This window comes from Microcaecilia unicolor, chromosome 2 (assembly GCF_901765095.1).
Source record: "Microcaecilia unicolor chromosome 2, aMicUni1.1, whole genome shotgun sequence".
Classification (NCBI taxonomy): Eukaryota; Metazoa; Chordata; class Amphibia; order Gymnophiona; family Siphonopidae; genus Microcaecilia; species Microcaecilia unicolor.
Window position 1 is genome coordinate 12221978 of NC_044032.1, and position 21648 is coordinate 12243625.

At 43.8% G+C, this 21648-nt stretch overlaps 1 protein-coding gene across 1 annotated transcript in view; it reads left to right on the forward strand.

Moving 5' to 3' along the window:
- Positions 1–272: 272 nt before the first annotated feature.
- The window catches only part of CA9 (carbonic anhydrase 9), a 230676-nt gene continuing 209300 nt past the window's right edge, over positions 273–21648 (forward strand). The window contains exon 1 of the mRNA XM_030192759.1: positions 273–488. Coding sequence (XP_030048619.1) covers positions 374–488 — 115 coding nt within the window. The 5' untranslated portion in view covers positions 273–373. The remainder of the gene's footprint in view (positions 489–21648) is intronic.

Consider the following 21648-nt stretch of genomic DNA (forward strand, 5'->3'; position numbering starts at 1 on the left):
TCCCACTCTCTCTATGACTGGCTAAAGGGAACACTGCCTCTGCACCTGCCTGTGCTGGATGCTGCGACTCTTTCTTGGACTCTGCTGTTGTGATGATGTGACCGGACTGGCACGTCCAGCCTTTCTCATCGGTCGCTAGTTTCCCTGTGCTTTGTCTGAGATTTGTCTGCCCTTCACCTACTACTGCTGGGACTTTGCCTTCCATATCTATAAAAGGTAAACCTTCTGTGAGTCACTTGCTGTGCGATATACTCGCCTCCTTTCTCTGGCACACCCACAGGGTCACGTAGAGCTGGAGAAGCTCAGAGCTCAGCAAGTGCTGCTCAGGCACCCGGAGAGAGATACAGTCAGCTGTGATTACTTTGGCAGGAAGATGGAAAACTCTGCCTGCAGCTGCTTACTAGCTGGAATACTACTGCTGCTGGTGGTGGTCACACTGGGGGGAAGCGAGGATACCCACAAGGAGCACTCCCATCCTCCACACAAAGGTGAAGGTTTCTGAGCCAGGACAGGGTCCTGCTGTCTGTCCTGGAACAGGGTCTGTCCGTGACATGGGTCCTGCTGTCTGTCCTGAATTGGGTCTGTCAGTTGCAGGGGTCCTGCTGTCTGTCCTGAATTGGGTCTGTCAGTTGCAGGGGTCCTGCTGTCTGTCCTGAATTGGGTCTGTCAGTTGCAGGGGTCCTGCTGTCTGTCCTGGAACAGGTCTGTCCGTGACATGGGTCCTGCTGTCTGTCCTGAATTGGGTCTGTCAGTTGCAGGGTTCCTGCTGTATGTTCTGAATTGGGTCTGTCCGTGGCAGGGGTCCTGCCATTTCTCTGTGACAGGTTTCTCTACATGCTACTGTTCCTTTGTCCACATTTCCCCTCTGTGCTTCTACATATTATCTGCTGATGTGGACTGAGGGAAAGTCAGGTGTTTGGGGAGCTGTTTATTCCACTCTCTTGTTACTTTAGGGTCTCTAGGTCAAGATATGAATCTGTGTTTATTAACTCTGCTGATGCACAGCTTAGAAAGGTCCTGCTGATCCGTGAAGGTCACTATAGGCAGTTTTGACTTTCTCTCTTTAAATTCCTCCTTCTGCATTTCAATTCCTTCTGCCTCTCCAATGGTCACTACATCCTTCCTTCTCTTTCTGTCCCTGTCTCCTCACTGGTTACTGTGCCCTCTTTCTGTTCTGCTCTTCTAGTGGTCACTACATCTTTCTTTTCTTTCTTTTCCCTCCTCACCCCTCGCTGGTCACTGTATCTTTCTCTTTCCGTCCCTCTCTGTTCACTAGTCACCGCATCCTTTTCTTTCTCCTCTCTCTTGTCTGTGATCACTACATCCTCCTCTTTTCTTTCTCTTTTTCCATCCTCATTAGACATTATACCATTCTCTTTATTTTATTTATTCATTGAGATTTATTAACTATATAATGTCCTTTTTTGTAACCTGGATAAATTTTTGCTGCTTGTAAATTTCACTTAGCAAATTAGGCTCAGCAGCAGGACCCAGTTTTTAAGCCTAGAAATTTACCTGGCTAAAACATCGTTTTAAGCAGGTAAACGTTCAGAATATAGACATTTATGAAAGTAATTTATAAGAATATCTGCATTTAAAAGAGAAGTAGAAATATAAAAGCATCAAATCTGTGTAGAAGTTTCATGAAACTGAGGTGAGGCATTGAAGTGCGGGGTTAGAGTTTACACGCACAGCTCATGAAACGTGTCTGCATGCGCACAAAATAAGCGGTGAGATTTACAGATATTAAATGGCAGATACAGATGATGGGGTATATGTTCCCTGGGGAATTTTCTTTTTCTTTGTAGTTCGAATACATAGTAACATAGTAGGTGACGGCAGAAAAAGACCTGTATGGTCCATCCTGTCTGCCCAACAAGATAAACTCATATGTGCTACTTTATGTGTATACCTGACCTTGATTTGTATCTGACATTTTCAGGGCACAGACCGTAGAAGTCTGCCCAGCACTAGCCCCGCCTCCCAACCACTAGCCCCGCCTCCCACCACCGGTGCTGTCACCCAATCTCCGCTAAGCTTCTGAGGATCCATTCCTTCTGAACAGGATTCCTTTATGTTTATCCCACGCATGTTTGAATTCCGTTACCGTTTTCATCTCCACCACCTCCCGCGGGAGGGCATTCCAAGTATCCACCACTATCTCCATGAATAGTTTATTAACTTTTAAAAACCAAAGCCATATGGGGTCAGTACTACATCTGGTTGCCTCTACTTAGGCGTGCTGGAGCCATGTGCTGAATGCCAGTTCTGTAAGGGTATCTGAGTGCCATTATAAATTCTAATGTGTCTGCATTTGTGCGTCTGAACCTAGCTGCGATCACTTAGGCAGATTACAGTAGTCGTCACACAAATATCATCTCAGAATGTCTTCCGCTGCATCTGCTAAGTAATCCCGTTCCCGGTTTCCATCTTTGAAGTACTTCAATGTGTCTGTTCAAGTCTCTGCAGCCTCCAGTTCGTATCTCACCTAAAGATCTTACTTAATGTTTCCCCCAGTTAGACAACATCATTTGCAATGCTAAAGCCATTAGAGAATCTAATAAATTTTACTAAGAGGCTCATTTTCAAAGCAGACTTACAAAGTTCCGTACGTTATTATGGTGCTTATTTTCAAAAGAGAACAACATTCAAAAAGTGTCATAAAGCCCAATTTGGACGTTTTCCTTCTCAAAACGTCCAACCAAATTTTGCAGACATTTATCTATGCAATTCATCTGAAGTGCATCCAAATCACAAGGGGGGTGTCAGGGACATTTTGAAGGTGGGATTAGGTTATGCCTAACACTTGGGCATTTTACAGCCATAATGAAACAAAATGTCCAGGACTCAATCTAAGATGTTTTGGTCTAGACCTGTTTTCAGAACAAATAAAGCACAAAATGGTGCCCAAAATGACCTGAAGACCATTGGAGGGAATCAAGGGTGACCCCCCAATACCCCCCCAATGGTCACTGACCCCACCAAAAATGTGACCTTCCAGCCTCAGATGTTAAAATCAGGTCTATGAGAGCAGAATGCAGGTCCCTGGAGTAGTGGAGTGGTTGGTGCAGTAGACAGTGTGGGACCCAGGTCCATATCTCCCTCTACCATCATACTTGTGGTAGACTCTGTGACCCCTCCCAAGCTCAGCAAAACCCTACTGTACTCATATATAGGTGCCCCTGCCTTCACCCATAAGGGCTATTGTACTGGTGTACAATGGGGGACGGTGTGTTTTGGAGGGCTCAGGGCATAAGATAAGAGAGCAAAGGCGAGATGTGCACCTGGGAGTATTTTCATGAAGTGCACAGAAATACCCTCTAGGGTTCCCCATTGCTCTCCTGGGATGTCTGGGGGACCAGTCTACTAAATTTGCTGGCTCCTCCTGCATCCCAATGGAAAGGATCTCTACATTTTGCACTTATTCAGGGTTTTTTTTTTAAATGGACCAAAAAACCAAAACATCCAAATCACAAAACCTTGTTCGAAACAGTATTTTCGGAAAAAAAGATAAGACCATTTTTCTTTTTTGAAAATGATCTTCTTTCCTATTTGGATTTTGGACATTTTTGTGTAGAGAGATGTGGTAGCCGTGTTAGTCCACTTTTAAAGGTTATCAGTAGAATTCAAACAAAATAAAACATGGAAAAGAAAATAGGATGATACCTTTTTATTGGACATAACTTAATACATTTCTTGATTAGCTTTCGAAGGTTGCCCTTCTTCATCAGATCGGAAATAAGCAAATGTGTTAGTCGATACTAACAACTACATTTGCTTATTTCCGATCTGACGAAGAAGGGCAACCTTAATCAAGAAATGTATTAAGTTATGTCCAATAAAAAAGGTATCATCTTATTTTCTTTTCCATGTTTTATTTTGTTTGATTTCTATTGAGGACATTTTGTGCAAACTGTCCAAAGTCAGACTTAGATGTCATATCGAAAAAGTCCCTCCACGTCACTTTGTAAGTCTAAGCGTTTTGAAAATGAGCCTCCTTGTATCCTCCAAGTCTGACTGGACTGCAAGTGATTGGAAAATTGCATTAACCAACCTCAATCCCTGTGTAATCCAGAGTGTATCTTGAATGCAAAACCAAATCTCTTCCCAGAAGGGTTATTGCACTCATAAATCATATGTGATAGGTCTCCTGCTGCTTTTATGGCAGTGCAAACAGATGCTGGAATCCGGTTTTCCACATTCAAAAGGCGTCCAGTGTGCAAGGTAAACCTTAGATTAAAGGAGACCAGTGGATTATGATGATCTAATTTCCTGGGACCAAATATCTTCCTCCTCATTGATCTCCCGGATAAACTGAGGCGAATCTTGTGTTAGTTGTAAATTCACAGAAAGAGGTGTTTGTGCTGATCAATCAGACTTCAGCTAAAGCCCATCTGTCATTAGCATCTGAGCCTGAGACTTTTTGTAAATAGTATTTCTGATCCAAAGCTAATCAAAACATGTATTAAGTTAGTCCAATAAAAAAGGTATCATCTTATTTTCTTTTCTCTGGTTTGTTTCTATTTATTACCTGTAACTTGTACTAAAGCTCCCTTTTTCTTCTTAACTGCTGAAGCCTCTCCAGACATCCTAGCGTGAATCTGGCATTGACAGACGGGCTTTTGAAGCATCAAAACAGATCCTTTCTCCAACTGAAAATGATTCAAAATCTTTTTTTTTTCTCTTGATAGAATGATTTAGACCATTGACATTCCAAGAAACTGCTTTAAACTGTGATAAGAGCAGAGAAAACACAATAAAGCAGCCCAACCAAGTATCATAAATCTTAAACCCCTCAGTACCACACAAAACTCAAAAATATAAATCCACAAAAAAAAAATATAAGTCCACATTTCTCCAATTTCTCCCCGTAGCCCTAAACAGGGAATTTAGTGCAACAGACACCTCACACCCCCACCCCAAAAGGAATCCTATTCAAACAAACCCTCACAAAGAACAACCGTATCTCAAACAATTAATTATACCTGACTTGGTTATTACTTATTTACCATTAACTTTCTCTTTGCTTCATGTACAATTTCTCATTCAAACAGATTTCTAAATGTTAATATCCATAGTTTTCCCTGTATGTTTATGATATTGTATTGTACAATTGGATTCTTACAACAAATTACTTTCTTATGCATTATTCTTTGTTATGTATCTTATACTGTTTATTTTAAGCCACATTGAACTCAAACTTGTTTGGGATATAAATGTCACAAATAAATAAACCCAAAAAGTGGAGGAGTTGCCTAGCGGTTAGAGCAGGGGGCGGCTGAGAACCAGGGGAGCCGAATTCAAATCCCACTGCCTCTGCTTGTGATCTTGGGCAAGTCACTTAACCCTCCATTATCTCAGGTACAAACTCAGGTTGTGACCCTCCAGGAACAGAAAAAACACCCACTGTACCTGAGTGTACACTGCTTTGAAAGTTTTCGGTCTTCCCTCTAAAGAGGGACCTGCTGTATGCAAATTTCTTTTTGAATGAGCATCAAAAATAGCCCAACAGCTAGAAAGAGTGGGGAAGGGGATCCCCCTGAGCTATCTGCGAAGCAGGGGGAAGGAACAAATTTTGAGTAAATTATTTTTAAACAATGTATTTCAAATCATAATTCTAGTTTTGATTTTTTTTCTTTTTGTTTGTTTATTGATACATTACTACTACTACTACTACTTAATATTTCTAAAGCGCTACTAGGGTTATGCAGCGCTGTACAATTTAACATAGAGGGACAGTCCCTGCTCGAAGAGCTTACAATCTAAAAAGACAAATGTACAGTTAATCAGATAGGTCAGACAGATTGGGGCAACCTATGTGTTCGAAAGGTTAGGTTCCGAAAGCAGCATTGAAGAGGTGAGCTTTAAGCAAGGATTTGAAGATGGGTAGGGAGGGGGCTTGGCGTAGGGATTCAAGAAGACTGTTCCAGGCATAGGGTGAGGCAAGGCAAAATGAGCGGAGCCTGGAGTTGGCAGTGGTGGAGGAGGGTACTGAGAGGAGGGATTTGTCATGTGAGCGGAGGTTACGGGCAGGAACGTAGGGGGAGATGAGGGTAGAGAGGTAGTGAGGAGCAGCAGAGTGAGTGCATTTGTAGGTAAGGAGTAGAAGCTTGAACTGTATTCGGTATCTGATCGGACGCCAGTGAAGTGACTTGAGGAGAGGGGTGATATGAGTATATCGGTTCTGGCGGAATATAAGACGTGCGGCAGCGTTCTGAATGGATTGAAGGGGGGATAGATGGCTGAGTGGGAGGCCAGTGAGGAGTAAGTTGCAGTAGTCGAGATGAGAGGTAATGAGAGCGTGGACGAGAGTGACAGCTAGTGAAGTCATCATTTCAATTCCTAGCTTTACCTTTAATTGACAAGCTCTTGCTAATGTTATGTCTCATGTCCTTTAATCAAAACAAAAAGCACAAACGGACCTCCAGGAACAGGACAGAGGTGAACTTTATTATGGAGACCCAACACGGACCATGTTTCAGTGTCCAAGCGCCTGCGTCAGGGGTCGCAAAGAAACAGAATGATGATGATTTGGTCAGCAGCACCACTGTTGCTACTTCGAAATGTCTCTTAGATACTGATCCAAACAATCATCGTTAGATAAAATCCTATTTGACAGACCTCGGTCCTGGACTCCAAAAGCGAAATCTGAAAAGACCACCAAACTATTTCAGATATCGCTTTTGGAGTACAGGACCGAGGCCTGTGCGATAGAAAGAAGAAGCACTTTTAATTGGAGCATTTTGGCAGGATTTTATCTGTGATTGTTTGGATGAGTATCTAGGAGACATTTCGAAGTACCAGCGGTGGTTCTGCTTCACAAATCATCATCATTCTGTTTTTATGTGACCCGTGATGCAAGCGCTTGGCCGCCGAAACATGGCCCTTGTCGGGTCTCTATAATAAAGTTCACTTCTGTCCTGTCCTGGAGACCCATTGTGCTTTTTGTTTGGCTTTTTTTGGTGTACTTTGAACCCTCTCTTTTTTCACTCATGTTCTCTAATCATAACTGTTTGTGTTTCACTGGTATTTGATTAATGGACTACCTTATGTCTGAGTCATAAGTACATAAGTATTGCCATACTGGGAAAGATCAAAGGTCCATCAAGCTCAGCATCCTGTTTCCAACAGTGGCCAATCCAGGTCACAAATACCTGGCAAGATCCCAAAAAGTACAAAACATTTTATACTGCTTATCCCAGAAGTAGTGGGATTTTCCCCAAGTCCGTTTAATAATGGTCTATGGACTTTTCCTTTAGGAAACCATCCAAACCTTTTTTTTAAAACTCTGCTAAGCTTACCGCCTTTACCACATTCTCTGGCAACGAATTCCAGAGTTTAATTACACATTGAGTGAAGAAAAATTTTCTCTGATTTGTTTTAATTTTACTACTTTGTAGCTTCATCGCATGCCACCTAGTCCTAGTATTTTTGGAAAGCGTAAACAGATGCTTCACATCTACTCCTTCCACTCCACTCATCAAACATATAAATGGCGAGTGACCATACTCACTCGCAAATGCGCAGTAGAGACTTCCCTCTCTGCCCCGCCCCCCGCGTCAATACGTGATGACGGGGACAGGACAGAGAGGGAAGTCTCTACTGGCATGCTGCAGACGTCGGAACCGCTCCCCCTCCCCCCTCCCCCGGAGTCACCGCCGCCCCTCCATCTGGCCTGAGCACAGTGAACTTACATCACCACGCAGCAGCAGGCACATCAGCCAAGCTGCCGTCAGGCTTCCTTCTCTGCCTTTGTCCTGCCCTCGCTGACGTTACGTCACATGAGGGCGGGACACAGGTAGAGAAGGAAGCCCGCCCTGACGGCAGCTTTGCTGATGTGCCTGCTGCTGTGTGCTGATGTAAGTTTACAGTGCCACTCGGGCCGGGTGGAGGGGCGGTGGCGGCGACTCCGGGGGAGGCGGGGCGGAGCGGCGCCGACTTCGGGGGGGGCTCGGAAACCCCCCCCCATTCCAAAAGTAGCCCGTTTTCACGGGCTCAACGACTAGTTATTTTATATTGATTTTAATGACAGTTTACAGATCACTAACAACAGATTAGCAATTTAATGTTTGAGTTCTTTCAGTACCCTGGGGTGTTTGCCATCCGGTCCAGGTGATTTATCACTCTTTAACTTGTCAGTTTGGCTCATTACATCTTCCAGGTTCACCGATATTTCTTTCAGTTCCTCTACATTGTCACCCCTGAAAACCATTATAGGTACAGGTAGATCTCTTAGATCTTCCGTAAAGATTGAAGCAAAGAATTCCTTCAATCTCTCTGGCCTTGTCCTCCCGGAGCGCCGCTTTTGTTCCTTTGTGATCTAACTGTCCCGCAGATTCCCTCATAGGCTTTCTGCTTCTGATATACCTAAAAAGGTGCTACTATGTGTTTTTCTCTCCATGGCAAGATTTTCTTCATAATCTTTTAGCCTTCTTATCAACGCTTTGCATCTAACTTGCCAGTGCTTATTCTTTTCTTCATTTGGATTCTTTTTCCATTCTTTGAAGGATGCTCTTTTGGCTCTAATAGCCTTTTTGATTTCACCTTTTAGCCTTTTTGATTTCACCTTTTAGCCGTTCTGGCTGTCGTTTGCTCTTCTTTCCACCTTTGTTAATATGTGGAATATATCTGGTTTGGGCTTCCACGATGGTGTTTTTAAACAATGTCCATGCCTGATTTCAAGTCCAACCCCTCTCAGCGTCTTTTTAACCATTTCCTCATGTTGTCATAGTCATCCTTTCAAAAATTAAATGCTGCTACAGTGGATTTCTTGAGTGACCTACACTCCAGATTATCAGCTCAAATTTGATCATGCTATTTTCACTGTTTCCCAGCGGATCCAACACCGTTACGTCTCGTACCATACCCTCCATTTCTCTAAGGACTAGATCTAAAATAGCTCCCCCTCTTGTCAGTTCTTGGACCAGTTGTTCCAAGAAGCAGTCATTTATTACATTGAAGAATTATAACGTCCTCATTTTTGTTTTCCATTCCTTTTCTAATAATACCTAACACTCTATTAGCCGCAGCAGCAGACTGAGCAGAAGGTTTCAACGTATCATCAACGACGACACCTAGATCCCTTTCTTGGTACGTGACTCCTAACGTGGAACCTTGCATGACGTAGCTATAATTCGGGTTCCTCTTTCCCACATGTATCACTTTGCACTTGCTCACATTAAACATCATCTGCCATTTAGACTCCCGGTCTCGTAAGGTCCTCTTGTAATTTTTCACTATCCTCCTGCGATTTAACGACTTTGAATAACTTTGTGTCATCAGCAAATTTAATTACCTCCCTTCACTAAATCCGTGTTGGCTTTGTCTCATTAATCCATGCTTTTCAATATGCTCTGTAATTTTATTCTTTATAATAGTCCTCTACCATTTTGCCCTGCACCAACATCAGGCTCACTGGTCTGTAATTTTCCAGGTCACCTCTGGTACCCTTTTTAAAAATTGGCATTATATTTGCCACCCTCCAGTCTTCTGGTGCCACACTTGATTTTAAAGATAAATGCATATTACTAACAGTAGCTTTGCAAGTTCCATATTTAGTTCTATCTGTACTCTTGGATGTGTACCATCTGGTCTAGGTGATTTGCTACTCCTTAATTCAGGGGTTTTCAACGCAGTCCTAGGAGCACACTCAGCCAGTTGGAGTTTTCAGGATATCCCCACTGAAAATGTCTGTTTTACTTTATTAAATTGCACCATTACATCTTCCAGGTTTACAGAGATTGTTTTAGTTCCTCTGACTCATCCATTGAATACCATTTCTGGCACTGGTATCTTCCCTGCATCATTCTTGGTGAAGACTGCAGCAAAGAATGGCCTTGTCTTCCCTGAGTGCCCCTTTTACCCCTCAGTCATTTAGTGGTCCAACTGATTCTTTTAATGGCTTCTTGGTTCTAATACATCTAAAAAGGTTTTCATTGTATGTTTTTGCCTTCAACACAATCTTTTTTATATTCTCTCTTTGCTTTCCTTATCAGTGCTTTGCATTTGACTTGCCTTTCCTTATGCATTTGTTTGAAATTAAAATGAAAAATAATATTTTGACACCTACCAGCCAGGACATCCCTCAACAAAGATCTGGATTTTCTATATATTATAAATTGTAAAATGAAACTGCTTTGTTTACTAAAGTCTCCAATGACCCATTACTGGCTAAATCCAGAGGCCAATATTCCATCCTCATTCTTCTTGATCTTTCCGCTGCTTTTGACACTGTCGATCACAGCATACTTCTCGATACCCTGTCCTCACTTGGATTCCAGGGCTCTGTCCTTTCCTGGTTCTCTTCCTACCTCTCCCTCCGCACCTGAAGCTACAAAAGCCAGCTTAAACTCTGAGGCCAGAGTGAAAATTCACAAGTGCTTCCTTCAATCCCTATCAATCTACTAAGTAAATGTTTTGCCAGAGCAGATCTGTGATAGTTTGATTCTTGTTTGGAGGTTATTGAAGATAAAATGACTCAACTGATACCTTCAGTGAAAGAGACTGCATCCTGGTTAGCCAACTTTGACGCAAAATGGAGGGAAAGGAGACTCAGTAAAAGAGGCAGCTCAGAAGATGAAAATGCTTATAAATTCCAGGTTTAGAAGCGACATCTGAGCAGCCTAGAATGGTGTAAGGATGAATAGTGTAAATATAGCCAGCAAACTGAACAATTCACTCTGGTGGATCCTCTTCTATCCCTCTGCCTGTCGGCGTACCTCAGCGTTCTGTTCTTGGTCCCCTCCTCTTTTCTATCTACACTTCTTCCCTTGGTTCATTAATCTCATTCCATGGCTTTTCCTACCATCTCTATGCTGATGACTCCCAAATCTACCTTTCTACCCCTGATATCTCACCTTGCATCCAAACCAAAGTTTCAGCATGCTTGTCTGACATTGCTGTCTGGATGTCTCAATGCCACCTGAAATTAAATATGACCAAAACCAAGCTTTTCATTTTTCCCCCCAAACCCACCTCCCTACTCCCCCCGTTTTCTATTTCTGTTGATGGCTCTCCTCATTCTCCCTGTCTCCTCAGCTCGAAACCTTGGGGTCATCTTTGACTCTTCTCTCTCCTTCTCTGCTCATATCCAGCAGATTGCCAAGACCTGTCGTTTCTTTCTTTACAACATCCGTAAAATCCGCCCCTTTCTTTCTGAGCACTCTACCAAAACCCTCATCCACACCCTTGTCACCTCTCGTTTAGACTACTGCAATCTGCTTCTTGCTGGCCTCCCACTTAGTCCCCTCTCCAGTCGATTCAAAACTCTGCTGCCCGTCTCGTCTTCCGCCAGGGTCGCTTTACTCATACTACCCCTCTCCTCAAGACCCTTCACTGGCTCCCTATCTGTTTTCGCATCCTGTTCAAGCTTCTTCTACTAACCTATAAATGTACTCACTCTGCTGCTCCCCAATATCTCTCCACACTCGTCCTTCCCTACACCCCTTTCCGTGCACTCCGCTCCATGGATAAATCCTTCTTATCTGTTCCCTTCTCCACTACTGCCAACTCCAGACTTCGCGCCTTCTGTCTCGCTGTACCCTAAGCCTGGAATAAACTTCCTGAGCCCCTATGTCTTGCCCCATCCTTGGCCACCTTTAAATCTAGACTGAAAGCCCACCTCTTTAACATTGCTTTTGACTCGTAACCACTTGTAACCACTCGCCTCCACCTACCCTCCTCTCTTCCTTCCCGTTCACATTAATTGATTTGATTTGCTTACTTTATTTATTTTTTGTCTATTAGATTGTAAGCTCTTTGAGCAGGGACTGTCTTTCTTCTATGTTTGTGCAGCGCAGCGTACGCCTTGTAGCACTATAGAAATGCTAAATAGTAGTAGTAGTACCCTCCGATCACCCCATCCATCTTTCCCTGTTTATAACCCTCTACCTTTCCCCTTGATTCTGTCACTGGATGCTTTAATGTTTCACTTACGTTTTATAATATTATTATCTTCTTCTCATACTCTTCTCACCTGAGGATGGGAGTTTAGCTCCGGAGAAGCAGTCAAAAATGTGTTTACGGTAGTCTAATAAATTTGTATCATATTTTTTCCCCTTTTATTTATTAACATTTATTTTAACATAGTCTGCAAACTTACGATTGCAGTACCTGCAGATTACGCTGAAGTAAGGGGAGCGGTATCCTAAAAGGAGGTCGTTCGTAAGTATAAGACATCTGTGTAGACAGAGAGGCTGTAGGCAGGGATGTTGTACCCTTAAGCGAGAAGCGGAAGGAGATGGCCACAATTATTAAAAAGTTATCATTGTTTAACTCTGCAGTACCAGGGGATTGTAGCAGGCCTGGTAAAGCTTCTTTGAAGTGTCTCCCTGCACAGGACAAGCAGATCTTTATCCTCTGGGTGTTTTCCTCCTGACAGATTTCTCCTGGAGCTTATGACAGGATTACCCAGGATCACCTTCTGGCCTCCAGCAGGTTAGAGAGCCACTAGCAAGCAAGTGAAGGACCTTTCAGGGCCAGAAGCCCCAAATCAGGACTTTTGAATGAGAGACATTCTCCTTCTTGTGACGGCCAGTGTTATTGAGCTCCACACTCGGCTCCCACTGTACCATGCTTGCTCCATTGTCAGCAGACAGTAAGTCCATTACAGCAGGCTGGGCTCCTTCTGGGAATGAGTGAGATCCCCTGTGCATGGGAAAATGGACTCTGTCCAGATGTAGTTCTCTGGTGAATTGTTCAGTTTGCTGGCTATATTTACACTATTCATCCTTACACCATTCCAGGCTGCTCAGATGTCGCTTCTAAAGCTGGAATTTATAAGCATTTTCATCTTCTGAGCTGCCTCTTTTACTGAGTCTCCTTTCCCTCCATTTTGCGTCAAAGTTGACTAACCAGGATGCAGTCTCTTTCACTTAAGGTATCAGTTGAGTCATTTTATCTTCAATAACCTCCAAACAAGAATCAAACTATCACAAATCTGCTCTGGCAAAACATTTACTTAGTAGATTGATAGGGATTGAAGGAAGCACTTGTGAATTTTCACTCTGGCCTCAGAGTTTAAGCTGGCTTTTGTAGCTTCAGGGTACAATGAATGGGAACAGGAGTGTTTTATATACAGGTCTGGCCCTACCACTACTCCAACACTGGCCGTTACCCAGGGCGCAACAATTTAGGGAGAGAGGGACAGAATGGAACCAGCTGGGTGGAACAGAAATCTCCATGTCCGCCAGCTGAAGAGGGAATCCAGTTGGCTGGTTAGGACAGCCGGACCAGTGCTGTGTTTCCCAGCACTTTTTCTCCTCTTCCTTAGGACCTGACACCAGAAACACAAACACCATGAGATCACATCGCAAACGCCCAGTTCTAGAAATGACCCCCTCTGCGGACACTGCCAGGGCGGAGCGTGAGCAGTCCCAGAACTTATCTACATAGTGGCAATATGAATAACTTCTCTGCATAACTTAGGACAGATATTTAATTTCTAAAATTATTAATTGTCCTAAATAATACAACTGAGGCCTTCATTCTGCTCACAAGACACTGACCAAAACATGGCAGAGATGGTGTTATGCAGACTTTACTTTATAAATACCAGAGGTGACCACTGACTCCAAATGTCCAAATAGTTTTGTGGACTGTGTATTTTTTAATCATTTCACCCAGGTTTCTGAGATAAACATATTTCCTTTCCTTTAAAAGTATATTATTTGACTGTATGTTTCTAAATGCAAAAAATTCCAAACATAACTAGAAGAAAGTCTTCCAACTGAAGGAATCATGGGGGGAGGGGGGGTAGTTATCAAAGGCAGACTTTTCCGCACCATAGGCTGCTGACTGCTTGTGGTAAATGAATAACGGTGCTTCAGAGCTGCATCCTAATTTTTGTTATTCCAGTGACACAAGAGCTTGGGCATCAAAGCCGTGGCCTGATAATCCTGGGCCACATTATAAAGGGGCCAATCAGAGCTGGCCCCCCCTGATCACCATCCCCTTCTCTCACTGATCAGAAGCCCCACCCCAATCCCTGTGGACCTACAAGCACTTTCTTGGTGATCCCCAATCACTCCTGCCCTTGCTAGCACCATCAGCCAATATGGTGTCCCTAGTGGTAGTCTGGTGGTACTACTGCTGAGGCTCATGTTTCCATATAAGGCACCAGAAAGGGTCTGGAGACCCATTAAACCACCAGGAATGTGCCAGTAAGCTCATGGTGGTTGGAGGGGGTTTTTCTGATTGATGATCAGGGGCATGGGAGTCTTGATCAGGGGATTGGGGAAGGGGCTCCAATTGCCCCTTTAAGTTACAGCCCAGCTATATCGCAGTTTGCAGTGTGCACCCAATACAAATCACATGGTTCGGTATTGTTTTACACAGTTATGAGCTGCTTTACATGGATTTGCATGCTTGCATTTCATTACTGCATACCCCTTGCTGACTTAAATAACACTGCGTTGGTGCCCTGTAAGCTACTTTAAGGGGCAAATAATGTGGGTTATTGCCCTAGCACAGTTTGATAACTTCCCCTCTAGGCTCTTTAAGGTAACACAGCAAAGTGCAGAAAAAAAAACATGATGGGTCTCCATCAATATGAACCTTCAGGATCTTCCGTTTGTACCTTATTCTAATTGTGTTTCTGCTCAGCCATATTACACCCTAAATTTTCCCCACATTGATTTTATTGCATGGGTACAATATAACATACCCTACAGAGGTAGTACTGCAAGTGGTATAATAATACAGAGAGAAGTTAAAACCTCCTCCTAACTCTCAATTTTAGCTTCTTTCTTGAATCATCTACATTTAAACAAAAGTGAAGCACGTATATTAATGGCAGTCATGTCAAATGTAGCCCAAGTCCTCTTTCTTCCTCATAATCGGAGGAGCATGTACATAAGTACATAAGCATCGCCATGCTGGGACAGACCAAGGGTCCATCGAGCCCAGCACCCTGTCACCGACAGCGGCCAAAAGAACAAGAAATTTGTCCTGCCCATTTTAGAAATACTGTATTATTCCCTCATCCATTCAATTACATTCTATGGCTCTTTCCTCCAGGCAGCCGTCCAAACTTTTTTTGAAGTCCGCTAAGTTAACCGCCTTAACCACCTTTTCCGGCAGTGAATTCCAGCTACGCATTGAGTGAAGAAAAATTTCCTCCGATTCGTTTTAAATTTACCACACTGCACCTTCATCGCATGCCCCCTTGTCCTAGTATTTTTGAAAAGCGTAAACAGACGCTCCATATCGACCTGTTCCATTCCACTCATTATCTTATAGACCTCTATCATATCTCCCCTCAGCCGCCTTTTCTCCATGCTGAAGAGCCCCAGCCTTTTCAGCCCATCCCCTGTATCATCTTTGTCGCCCTTCTCTGCACCTTTTCTAATTCCACTATCCTGCTTATAATCGAACGAGAAAAACGCCCAAGTTCCGACCTAAATCGGGAGATGGGCGTTTTTCTCACAAAAACAAATAAAGCGGTATAATCGAAAGCCGAACTTTGGACGCTTTCAACTGCACTCCGTCGTGGATGCGGACAAAGTTGACGGGGGCGTGTCGGAGGCGTGGTGAAGGCGGAACTGGGGCGTGGTTATCACCCGAACAGAGATGGGCGCCTTTCGCCGATAATGGATACATTTGTAGCTAGAATTTAGGGCACTTTTCCTGGACCCTGTTTTTTCACAAATAGGGCCCCAAAAAGTGCCCTAAATGACCAGATGACCCCCAGAGGAGTCGGGGATGACCTCCCCTGACTCCCCCAGTGGTCACTAACCCCCTCCCACCACAAAAAAATGATGTTTCACAACTTTTACTTTCACCCTCAAATGTCATACCCTCCTCCCAAGCAGCAGTATGCAGGTCCCTGGAGCAGTTGTTAGGGGGTGCAGTGGACGTCAGGCAGGTGGACCCAGGCCCATCCCCCCCCTACCTGTTACAATTGTGCTGCTTAATGCTTAGTCGTCCAACCCCCCAAACTCACTGTACCCACATGTAGGTGCCCCCTTCACCACTTAGGCTATAGTAATGGTGTAGACTTGTGGGCAGTAGGTTTTGAGGGGGATTTTGGGGGGCTCAACACACAAGGGAAGGGTGCTATGCACCTGGGAGCTCTTTTACCTTTTTTTTTGTTTTTGTAAAAGTGCCCCCTAGGGTGCCCGGTTGGTGTCCTGGCATGTGAGGGGGGACCAGTGCACTATGAATCCTGGCCCCTCCCACGAACAAATGCCTTGGATTTATTCGTTTTTGAGCTGGGCGATTTCATTTTCCATTATTGCTGAAAAGCAAAAACGCCCAGCTCACACCTTGGCGAATAACACATGGGCGTCTATTTTTTTTTGAAAATACGGTTCACTCCGCCCCTTCACGGACCCATTCTCGGAGATAAACGCCCATGGAGATAGGCGTTTCTGGTTGATTATGCCCCTCCATGTCTTTTTTGAGGTGCGGCGACCAGAATTGAACACAACATTCGAGGTGCGGTTGCACCATGGAGCGATACAAAGGCATTATAACATCCTCATTTTTGTTTTCCATTCCTTTCCTACTAATACCTAACATTTTTATTTGCTTTCTTAGCCGCAGCAACACACTGAGCAGAAGGTTTCAACGTATCATCAACAACAACGCCAAGATCCCTTTCTTTTGTCAGTGACTTCTAGCGTGGAACCTTGCATTAGTTTGGGTTCCTCTTTCCCACATGCATCACTTTGCACTTGCCCACATTAAACGTCATCTGCCATTTAGACGCCCAGTCTCCCAGTCAAGTAAAGTCCTCTTGTAATTTTTCACAATCCTCTTGTGATTTAACAACTTTGAATATCTTTGTGTCATCAGCATATTTAATTACCTTATTAGTTACTCCCATCTCTAGGTCATTTATAAATATGTTAAAAAGCAGCGGTCCCAGCACAGACCCCTGGGGAACCCCACTAACTACCCTTTGAGAATACTGACTATTTAACCCTACTCTCTGTTTTCTATCTTCCTTCTCACCCATTACTCTTTATCACCTATTACTTCATTACCCATTACTTTTCATCACCCGCAACCGTCTTGTCTGTCTGTATTATTTAGATTGTAAGCTCTATGTGCAGGGACTGTCTTTTTGTGTCAGATGTTCAGCGCTGCGTGCGTCTGGTAGCGCTATACAAATGCTAATAATAATAATTAAAATCTGGAATTTGTTGCCAGAGAATGTGGTAAAGGTGGTTAGCTTAGTGGAGTTTAAAAAAGGTTTGGATGGCTTCCTAAAGGAAAAGTCCATAGACCGTTATTAAATGGACTTGGGGAAAATCCACTATTTCTGGGATAATGCGGTATAAAATGTTTTGTACTTTTTGGGATCTTGCCAGGTATTTGTGACCTGGATTGGCCACTATTGGAAACAGGATGCTGGGCTCGATGGATCTTTGGTCTTTCCCAGTATGGCCATACTTATGTAATACGTATGGCTAGAAATTTAAAGAATATGGCATGACATTGGGTTACATGCAGCCCTTGATAACTATTCCCCTACGCAATATAAGCTCTGGTTCTAGGGACAACCTTAGACTTCATCTTCCAGATTGCAATAGAGTGCGTTCTAAGTCGGTTTACTCCGCAGACTTTAGATAGCAGACTGCTAAGTGATGGAAAGGGTCAGCCTGATTACTTGGTATTTCGCGAAAGTCTGAAAACTTTCCTCTTGGAGTTTTCTACCCATTGATGGAGTGTGTTACATTGTAACTGGCCATCAATGGTTTCTTGTTTAGTTTTCATTTGTATCTTGTTTGAGCTACTCTGTTCTTAGTTACAGTATTGCAAATCTTGTCTGTTGTTTTATTTATTGTAAGCCACTGTGAACTCGAGTATGTTCAGGATAATGTGGGGTATAAATGTCTAAATAAATAAATATGTGAACAGGGCTGTACTACCTTCGGCCAGGCCAGAACGATCAGACAGATGAAGGAATGTTAACAGAAATCAGAAAAGCCAGGACATTTGGCAACAGTATAATAAGGGCTGATTTCACTTATCCCAATATTGACTGGTTAAATGCCACATCAGGGAGTGGCTTGGAGGTAAAATTCATAGATGTCAGAAATCACTGCTTAAAGCAACTATTTGTTTATTTATTGGGATTTATGAAGGTTCAGTTTAACATAAAACTTACAATTTTGTTACCAGCAGAACAATAGTAAAATTACCAAGAATAAACATAAATATAATAAACGAGGTAAACTTGAAGTAAATTGAAACCTAATAATAGAACTACCGTGAAATAATATAAAAAATAACACATTAACAGCACTGGAATTCAAATACCAGAGATAATAATGATACACCTAATAAGCAGCATTAGAACATTCAACTAACATGGATATGATGCTACAGAATTTCTACAATACGTCTTACCATATATCTGAGGGACCAAGAGCAGATACATGATTGGAACAAGATGCGTGGTACATAGTAGATGATGGCAGAAAAAGACCTGCACGGTCCATCCAGTCCTCCCAAAAAGATCAACTCATATGTGCTACTTTTTGAGTATACCCTACCTTGATTTGTACCTGTCCTCTTCAGGGCACAGACTGTATAAGTCTGCCCAGCACTATCCCCACCTCCCAACTACCAGTCCCGCCTCCCACCACCAGCTCTGGCACAGACTGTATAAAGTCTGCCCAGCACTATTCCCACCTCCCAACCACCAGCCCCGCCTCCCACCACCGGCTCTGGCACAGACCGTATAAAGTCTGTCCAGCACTATCCCCACCTCCCAACCACCAGCCCCGCCTCCCACCACCGGCTCTGGCACAGACCGTATAAAGTCTGTCCAGCACTATCCCCACCTCCCAACTACCAGTCCCGCCTCCCACCACCAGCTCTGGCACAGACCGTATAAAGTCTGCCCAGCACTATCCCCGCCTCCCAACCACCAGCCCCGCCTCCCACCACTGGCTCTGCCATGCAAATATTAATTTTCATGGACACATAATAATATAAATGACATTTTGTGAATTACAGTTACACAGATGATTAATCTGATAATTCTTGCCTGTGACAGGATGAATAAAGATTTCTGTATCCAATGAATTAGGACAGACCAAAGACCAACCACACTTGTAAAGACCTCTTCTTACTTGAATAATAGAAGGAACTACGTAGATTCAAAGCAGAGGGGGCAACGATGTCTAATATTTTTACCAAAAGTGAGAGCTTTGTTTTGGAAGCACTCGTGTCCCTCCGAAAAATGATGATGTTGCAGGGACTCTAATCTTTTGCAAGCTGTGCAAGCTGCTGGTATCGTGCAGACGCTTAGTTCTTCACAACCAGGGCAAGCTAATTTAGTACTCAGTCCCAACGTTCCTCTGTAACATATAGTAAATGACGGCAGAAAAAGACCTGTACAGTCCATCCAGTCTGCCCAACAAGACATGTATTACATTTCTACTGCAATATGGCAGTCCATTAGGTTATCTACGTATAGACTTGCGCATAAATTAGGATGAAGGCGAGAGGCTTTAACAAACCAAGCTTCTCGTGGTCTATTGCTGCTTATGAATACCTGGGAAGGGATGGGGGGATTGGAAGGGGTTGGGATAACTTACAGAGTCAGTTGGGGTAATTTGATGGTTAGTTAAACTAATGGCAAGTTCTTTGTATAGATAAGTAATAGATGAGGAACTGATCTAAGTTACAGTGTGTGTAGCAAGCTAGTCCAGGTGCACAATGAGTGTATAGACAGTCACCCTATATATTAAAGGCTTGGGAGAAGAGTCAGGCTTTCTCTTGCTTCCTGAAGTAGAGGTAGTCTCAAGTTATACATAGCCCCTTTGGGAGTAAATTCCAGACCGTGGGGGCTACTCCTGGTGGGTACCACATCGGACTAGTCTAGGAACTGACAAAAGGAAGAGCTATTTTAGCTTTAGTCCTTAGTGTTTTTCTTCATTCCTTTTAGGGAGTTTGTTTAATTGCTGTTCATCACTGTTGAGATCAGTTGAATTTGTCTGAAACAGACAAACACTTCTTAGGGAGCTCAGTGATAAAATTAAGAACGACAGGTCCCTTCATTCCATGACACAAAATCTGGATTGGACTGGTCTGTTCAGGCAGCCTGGGATAATACAGCACCTGCACACTTGCCAACTCACCCCAAGTCCTTAGGGTCATTTTGGGGCCACCTTGGATTTTAAGATCCCTTTCTGTGCACTATGGGATTTATGTTTGGGTCTTGCAGAACAGGAGGGAAAGGTCTGGCCTGGAATGCTGCAGGATTTCTGCCTACTGGAAGGGAAGATGGGAAATTTGTAAACTTCTCCTTGCTCAGTGGCAATAAATTAAATAACTCCGACCCCGCCAGTACACATTTCCTGGCTTCATTTCTGTGTGGAATTGGACTGCAAGTTTTCTTAAGTAAACCCATATGGAGGTATTTTAATCTGCTTTCTAACATTTTTTCTGGCCAAGGTCCTGTCCAAGGAGAATGAAAAGTGTGCTGCTGTGTAGCAGGTTTTAGCCACTGGCCTAGAGCAGCAAGAGAGAGGCAGGAATGAGAGGATGATTGTGAGCAGAGGTAGGAGTCTAGCCTTACCATATGGCTCCAGAAAAAGGAGGACAGATTGAGCCAGTCTGGGTTTTACTTCCATTGCTTTCAATGGAAGCAGAACTCGGACTGGATCAATGTGTCCTCCTTATAGGAGGGTGAGTATGAGCAGAGGTAGAAAGGTGAGTGTGAGCAGGGCTGGGAGGATGATTGTGAGCAGAGGAAGAAGGGTGAGTGTGAGCAGAGGTAGAAAGGTGAGTGTGAGCAGGGCTGGGAGGATGATTGTGAGCAGAGGTAGAAAGGTGTGAGCTAGAATGGGGAGGGTGAGTGTGAGCAGAGGTAAAAGAGTGAGTGTGAGCAGGAATGGCTGCACAACTTTTTCTACAATGTGTATGTCTGTGTTGGTGCATAGGTGTGAGCAGAAACTAATACTGTAGTGCACTGTTGTACCACTTTTTCTACAGTCGTGGATACCAGCATCAGTGAACAAGTGTGAACTCTGGCTGGCACTTTGGGGCTCTGCCATGCAGCTCAGGGATGCTCAGAAATCTCTGCTTTAGTGTATGAGGGTGAGCTGTGGCTATCACTATAGGAATCGGGGAACCAAGTTCGGTGCCGGGGAAAATGGTAGAGGCTATTATTAAAAACAAAATTACAGAGCACATCCAAGGACATGGATTACTGAGACCAAGTCAGCACGGCTTTTGTGTGGGGAAATCTTGCCTGACGGTCAGGCCCTGACCAATTTACTTCAATTCCTTGAAGGAGTAAACAAACATGTGGACAAAGGGGAGCCGGTTGATATTGTGTATCTGGATTTTCAAAAGGCATTTGACAAGGTACCTCATGAAAGGCTACAGAGGAAATTGGAGGGTCATGGGATAGGAGGAAATGTCCTATTGTGGATTAAAAACTGGTTGAAGGATAGGAAACAGAGAGTGGGGTTAAATGGGCAGTATTCACAATGGAGAAGGGTAGTTAGTGGGGTTCCTCAGGGGTCTGTGCTAGCATAGGCGCCCCGTATAAGAGGCTTGGGGAGGCTAAGCTTCCCCAGCCCGCCACTGCCCCGCCCCCCGCCGTACCTTTAAATATTATAGTTTTGCTGGAGTTGTGGGCAGCCGGCATTGAAGACATCGGCAGGCTTACGCCGGTTCCAGCAGCCT